We start from the raw sequence: 6,624 nt of genomic DNA, 5'->3' as shown, positions 1-6,624 counted from the left end.
GGGAGGTCATGGAAAATAGCTCTGCAGCTACGAAGTGTGGCCAGGCTTAGAATGGAAGCCTCAATTGGCTCCCCAAGGAAGATTTTTTTCCCTTATATAACTTATACTTTCTGGTAAAACACTCAAATACCATAGGATATTACCCTATGGAAACAGCTTAAACATAGGTTAAAATAAATATTGTAAAATTATAATATTGGGCTTCTTTCTAAATAGTTCACAGAGAAGCTCAGTAAATAAATATGACGGGAGCTGAGGTATCAAAGGTAATAAATATTCTTGGAGAGAGGTACAATGAGACTTTTCAAAGGAGCTGTTTCTGCTAGCCATGATCCCTGGATCAGATTTAGAGATCTCCAGTTTACATCCTAGAGTTCAGTAGACTCAACATATACTCTAAATATTTGAGTTTTTCGTCTTCACTGTCATGTATGCTTCTATGCAGTTGATGAAGATGTCAAATTCACTCATGGCTTTGTAGACACCTTTTTCTTGGAGCTGTGTAGAGAGAGAAGCAACTGATTAATATCTATTGGAGAACTGAAGGGACCTCTGTACTTGAATAGATAGTACTTTGAATGCAGAAATCTGATTTCTTGTGTTGGGGGTAAAGGATGACCTTAGGAATCTAAGAATTTGTCTAGCTGCCTTGACCCTCATCTCCTCCCAGCTTTAAGCACAGCTAATGGGCAGCAAGGCAGACATTCATGTCTTAAAGCACTGTCTTCAGAAAGATCCTTTTCAACATTTTTAGAGGTCATGTGTTCACATAATGTTTATGCAGAATATGATGCAAAGACATTAGAGGAAACAGTTTGAAAGCAATAAAGTGAAAGACAGAGAGAAGGAAACTTTTTATGTTTCGGGGACTTGGGCAGCCCCTGCCATTTGGCCGACTGTCATTGGATTCAGGCCCCCTGATGATGGAGCCTGGCTAGGTGCCTCTTCTAGACCATGACAAGGGCATAGGCCATATGGCTTCTGGGAACTAGGCTTTGAGAGGTTCACAAGCAGTTGGAAGTGTGAAACCTCATTTTGTTTGCCAGGTGGAAAGTGAACTTGCACCCATTCTAGGTAAGTAAGAATTCTGCTTCCTGCTCATTGAGTTTTGGGGAGTCCAGGCTGAGCCCCAGGTGTGCCTGTGTGCTTTCATTCACATGTCAGCTTTCTGCACTTGTGGGTTTAGCCTGGTTCCCAACAAGCCACTTCCTGTACTTTCTGTTTCCTTTATCACTCTCCCCAGCACCTAGCACACTATGGGTGGTCAGTCCAAGCCAAAAGCTTGCAAAGGTGGGAACAGTCATTTAGAAACTCCCAAAGACATTTTGCAGAAAACAGATGTTAACTGAGGTGGTGGCTCCTGGGGGAAGAGGTCACAATATTTGCCTGGCCCCACCTCCTACTGCCAGAGGCCGCGCTCTGCAAGCCCTCTCCACCACCATCCAGTCTTACCTTACTAAAATCATTCTTCACCTTCTCCACTGCCTTGCTCTTATTTTCACAAGGGAGAAATCGATGCTGTAGAAGAAAAGGGAGGGTTAACAATCCTGGCTCAAGTCCTGTGTCCATGGCACTTGTGGGGAAGCAACCTAGTCACACCAAGGGTCCAGATTCATCTTGAATATCCACCTCCTAACTCCCAGGGAGAACTGAACTCTGCCTTGTCATATCCACTAAAACTAGGAACAGAAGAGAAACAGCCTGACAAGGTGAAATGCCCGTCTTTGGAGCCACTCAGATGTTTGCAAGATATGGGTGAACTCAGGTTTGGGGCTTTGTCTCCCCAAACCCCACATTTACTGTGTTTTTTCTATCTCTTCTTCCCTATCTCAGCCACCAAAGACTATTTCTATGTGTCTGAGAATGGAGATACTGTCTCAGCCAGTCAGGCAAAATCATTTGCTTAGTACTATTGTGTAAATAGACACTGATTTTCCAGTTCAGGGAGAGAACAAAGCACCAGTGGTAAAGGCATCTCTTCAGCCAGAGCAGTAAATGATCTGGGGGAATTAGTCACAGATATGAGCCCAGGGACAGTAGCCTTCTGGGTCCTTATCAGATCAGCTGTGCTCTGGAGATTGGCTTTTCAAAAGGTGAGAAGTGAATATTTTTTTTGCTTGGGAGACTTGGCTGGCAGCCCAGAACCCAGGTCCAAAGAAATGAGAGAGCTGTGACCCAAGCGCTGCCCTCACAAAGAGAGAAGGGAGCAGCTAATAGCCCACAATGACTCACAAATAACAGGAAAGCTGTGTGCAAATCTTCACGTGTAAGTGCCTTGCAGCCACCCCCACTCTCTGTCCAAGAGAGACAAGCAAGGGACCTGAATCTAGGCGCCTCTCTAGATTTACCCAGTTCTCAGTCTAGTCTGTGTGTGCCTCTGGATGTGTGCTGCTGCCTTGCTGGGCTATAGAAGATGGTATTTGGGGAAAGGCTGCAAGGGAAGAACTGGTCTTCTGCTTACACAGCGCCGCAGGCGCAGCCTTAGGGTCTTCAGCTTCTCTCCCAGAGAATTCACGTGCTCTTTGATGTCTGGTCCATGGTTCTCCGCCTGGGGCATCACTTCCACCAGGTAAAACTGGATCATCTCTGACAAGGCTTGGCAACCCAAGTAACCCTAAGAGCAAGAGGCAAAGCTCGGGGGTTACTGGAATGCAGGGCTACTGCAGATGGACAGTTGTCCCCAAGGGCCTTCTTTCCCCAGCTGCATCCCTCCTCCCTTCAGAATGAGCTCTTCATAACCCCTGACTGCTGGCAATGTGCTGAGTTAAGGCCTTTCCACTTCTCTTTTAGAAAGCTAGGGCATCAGGCCCGGTTTCTGCAGTCACAAGCAGTGCCTCCCTTTCTTTAATCATGTATAACTCCCCATTGTCCACTGTAACTCTCACCTTAAAGTCCTGCAGCAAGGACTCGCTTAACAGTGTGTTGTCCAGCTGGTCCTTCTTTTGCTGGAAGAACAAAAGGAGAGTGAATGTGAGGCCTGGGGAAGTACCTGACACGCATGTCTTCTTAATGCCTTCCCATTTCTAGAATTCTGGATTTGTAACCAATGTAGCCTTGGCAAAAACTGAAAGGAGAGTTGTAGAAACAGGTTTCAGTGGTGCTGCAGCCAGGTGTTAAATCAAGTCCTTCTGCTCAGAATCAAGTTATTTTAAAATGACTGGCTGATTTTAACAGGCATGCAGAAGTTTGACCCAGGCCTGGTCTTTTAGCAGAGCCACATCAGGCTTCAAGGCACCTATGTCATCCCTTCAGTTCTGGAATCCCTTTTCACACCTCTCCCTTGCTTTGCTCTGTCTTCTCTGTACATCCAGTGCTAGCTCCAAGAGCTCTGGAACGGGCAACCGTTGTAGTGCAGACTTTCCATGCACCGTGCTGCCCCAACCCTCAATTTTCTAGATCTGGAGACTAAGCAGAGGCAATTTGCATTTTCTACCACAGATCTTTCTTCTAGTCAGTGAAATACGGATCTCTAGTAGTAAGGTAAAGAAAGTTCTTGAGCATTGGCGAGACAGCGTGTTTACCACTGTCTTTTTCCTGCATGTTGGGACTTAGTTTAGCTCACTGAACCCATGACTTGGCCTAGGTCTCTCTGAGAATTTAAGGAGAATAGGTGCTGGGCACGGAAGAGGAACACGAGGGAGAGGAAAAGGAGAGCTCTCTTTATAGCTCCAGCAGAATGTCTAGTTCAGGCAGTCCCAGGAAGAAGGATAGGTGGGCATCATACTCACAAAGAAAGTCTTCACCTGGCCAAAGGCAGTGCGGAGCTCTCGGAGCATGTGCGGCAGGCTGACTGGGAAGTAGATGCAGCTATCCACTTGCTGGGTGTCCTCGCCTCTGCTGGTCCTCACTCCGGCCAGTAAGACCAGGCAACATAGCAGTGCTGAGCCAGGCATGGTGGAACTCTGTCTTCTTCTGTGGCTTTGTTATTAGCAGAGCAAGCCCCTAAAGTGTAGAACTTCTGTCCCGTGTCTGCCTTTTATACTGAGGGCTCAATGAGGCCTCTCCACTTAAGAAGCCACGGACTTACAAATTTCCTGGCAAAGGTCTTTGCTATTCAAGCTCCTCCCTCCACTAATTTTTTTTTCAGGTTTTTTTTGCATTGTAAGCAAAAGAACTGGTTAAAGATGAACTTCTGCATTACAACTATTTTAAGTATGGGCTATCTCTCTTTTTAAAAAATATTTTTTAAGCTTCTCAATATAAACGTTGAGCTTCTGAGGAGAATAGCTGTTCTGTGCACAGAGGCCTACAACTTTGTGTTCCACTTCCACAGTCCTTGCTCACAATAATGTGGACAAATTGGTCATTCCAAAACACACTAGAATTGAAAAATAATTGGTTTCCCACTCAACCTGGCTTGAAAACTCTCCTTGCTGACTAAGAAATTATCTGAGTACTCAGTTACCTGAAGTAAAAATGGAGTGTGTTTAATATTCTTAAAGCTGTCCACTGATTCTTCCATTTTGTGTTCAAAGACTGTTCCTTGAAAAGGCATGTTTCCTATGGGTCAAATGGAATGAGTAGGGTTCCAGTTCCTTCTCTGGCCCTTGCTTCATTGAGAGTCTTAGATCCCAGCATGGGAAGTTAGGCAGAGTAGCCCAGACTTCTGGGAAGCTTATTCAGTGCAGTCAGGCAGTCCCCACCACAGCCCTTCATACCTATTTTACAGTGAGTAATCCCAGGTTTGGAGATACGTGACCTTTACAAGGGTACCTGCTGCTGAATAAGGGCAGACCCTGCTCTAGGCTGTCTTCCATGGGAAAATGAAATGGATGAGATGGTTTTTAGTGTTTCTTTTAGTTGTACGCTTTCTATGGTTGGAATCTTAAAGCTTAAGAGATAGGGAGGAAGAAGTAGAGCTGATTAGGAAAACAGGTCAGGATTCCATGAAAGCCAGGCAGAGTACCTTTCCTTTCTTTTCCTCTCTTCCTGCCCCCCTTCCCAAAGAAGCCCCAGCAATTCATTCTTGAATTTGCAAGTGTGTGTGTGTGTGTGTGTGTGTGTGTGTGTGTGTGTGTGTAGGGAAGGTGTGCCAGGTTGGGTTGGGGTAAGGGTAACTACTCTACCTGTAGTTGCAGAAGGACAGGAACAGTAACGTTAGGATTTCTGAAGATACCTGGGAATCTCTTGTAATCCTTTGTGCTTACCTCTCCCTTCCCACAGGGGGTTCTGCCATCAGAGCATTTGCCTGAAGTCTTTCCTGGCTTTGTCACTCTATATTCTGAGCAAGTCACTTGTCCTCCCCATACCTGTTTTCTATCTGACCCAAGGGGGCAATGGTACCTGTCCTTAAATAACAATAGATCCAGGTGGAGGGGACTCCCCAGGGTTCTGTGTCCTCCTGAATCAGTCAGTACTGAGCATCTCTGAGGGCACTGAATTTCAAATCTGCCCCATTGGAGAGGGTTACTATACCAGAGCAAGTGGGCCACACGTCTGTACCTATCCAGTCTAGAGTGAGCAGCAGGGAAGGGTAGTGAGTCTAGTCTACCTTGTGGACTTATGTGCTGTGATGATTGGTAGACCTGGATCATGGGCTGTGGCCCCTTCTCCCAACAATCTGGGAAATGTCAGTACAAAAATTTGCTAATTGTGAAGGGGGAAAACAGTCTTCTAGAAACTGGAATGGAGTTGACTCAAGAACTGCTACTCCTGCCACATTGACTCCAGGCTGAGTTTTGCCACCAGTAAGCAGCGAGTGAGAGACCAGGGCAGGGTTTCATTCCTTTTACTCTCTCTTTCCCTTTTGGTTCCTGAATTTTCTGGGATGTGTGTTTTAGCATGCAGAAATGACCCTCTCTCTGAGCTGCATGTTTTAGGTGCAGACATAATGCTACAGACCAGTTAGGCCAGGGATCTGAAACCCAGATAAGGCTTGATGTCCTCCCTGATCCAGACAGTGTGGCTCCTCACTACCTTTTCTCCCACCATGTCCTGTACTTACACTGTGAGAGATCTACAACCCTACATTGGTGCTGTCCAGTGCATCTTTAGTCTTGCAGAGCGGCTGTGAGGTCTCTGAGCATGTTACTGTGTTATTGTTGTGTGCATGGTCCTGAGCACAGAGTTGTTCCTATATAAGGCACCAGTTATACTTGGGACTGGCATAGTAGAACCCTGTGAGCCTGGTCCAGGGCTGGAGGGTAAAACATCAGGAAGTAGAGGGGCAGGGAATACAATTCAGGGAGAGAGGCAGTATGTATTATACACATTCTTTTTTTTTTTGTCTTTTTTTTTTGAGACAGGGTCTCTCTGCAGCCCCAGCTGCCCTAGAATTCACTATGTAGACCAGGCCTGCCTCAAACTCACAGAGATCTTCCTGCTTCTACCTCTAGAGTGCTGGGATGAAAAATGTGTGCCACCATACCTGGCCTCACTTACATAGCCTTATAACTGTTTCTTCTTTTATAATCTCCTTACACGTATGCACACCAAACTATTTCATAATTTAAAAATATCTAACATTAATATATTAGTTTGTATTTATGTCATGATTGTTAATATAATTGATATATCATTTGTATATCTATTAGCATAATTAATATTACTATAGCGTTTATACTATATATGACATTAATATAATGACATGAATGTTATATTATATATTAATATATTAACATATTA

General features: G+C 45.1%; 2 protein-coding genes across 4 annotated transcripts in view; one reads left to right on the top strand and one right to left on the bottom strand.

Annotated features, from left to right (window-relative positions):
* Positions 1-219: 219 nt before the first annotated feature.
* On the bottom strand, positions 220-3,978 carry Il10 (interleukin 10). Of its 2 annotated transcripts, none has more exons than XM_008823354.3 (5): positions 3,729-3,978; positions 2,886-2,945; positions 2,462-2,614; positions 1,453-1,518; positions 220-498 (listed from the first exon to the last, which is right to left on the bottom strand). In XM_008823354.3, the coding sequence occupies exons 1-5, from the start codon at positions 3,891-3,893 to the stop codon at positions 397-399; spliced, it is 546 nt and encodes a 181-aa protein (XP_008821576.1). In that variant the 5' UTR covers positions 3,894-3,978; the 3' UTR covers positions 220-396. The 2 variants fall into 2 exon arrangements, with proteins under 2 accessions (XP_008821576.1, XP_029414658.1); XM_029558798.1 differs by having other exon boundaries at positions 3,744-3,978.
* Positions 2,475-6,624, top strand: part of Il19 (interleukin 19) — an 87,427-nt gene continuing 83,277 nt past the window's right edge. The window contains exon 1 of one of the 2 annotated variants that reach the window (XM_008823353.2): positions 2,475-2,569. In XM_008823353.2, coding sequence (XP_008821575.2) covers positions 2,537-2,569 — 33 coding nt within the window. In that variant the 5' untranslated portion in view covers positions 2,475-2,536. The remainder of the gene's footprint in view (positions 2,570-6,624) is intronic. The other variant, XM_029558797.1, reaches the window with a different exon arrangement.

Source organism: Nannospalax galili, unplaced genomic scaffold (genome assembly GCF_000622305.1).
Source record: "Nannospalax galili isolate Female #2095 unplaced genomic scaffold, S.galili_v1.0 scaffold309, whole genome shotgun sequence".
NCBI lineage: Eukaryota > Metazoa > Chordata > Mammalia > Rodentia > Spalacidae > Nannospalax > Nannospalax galili.
Note: the sequence above shows the minus strand (reverse complement) of the source record. Positions and strands in the feature narration are given on the sequence as shown.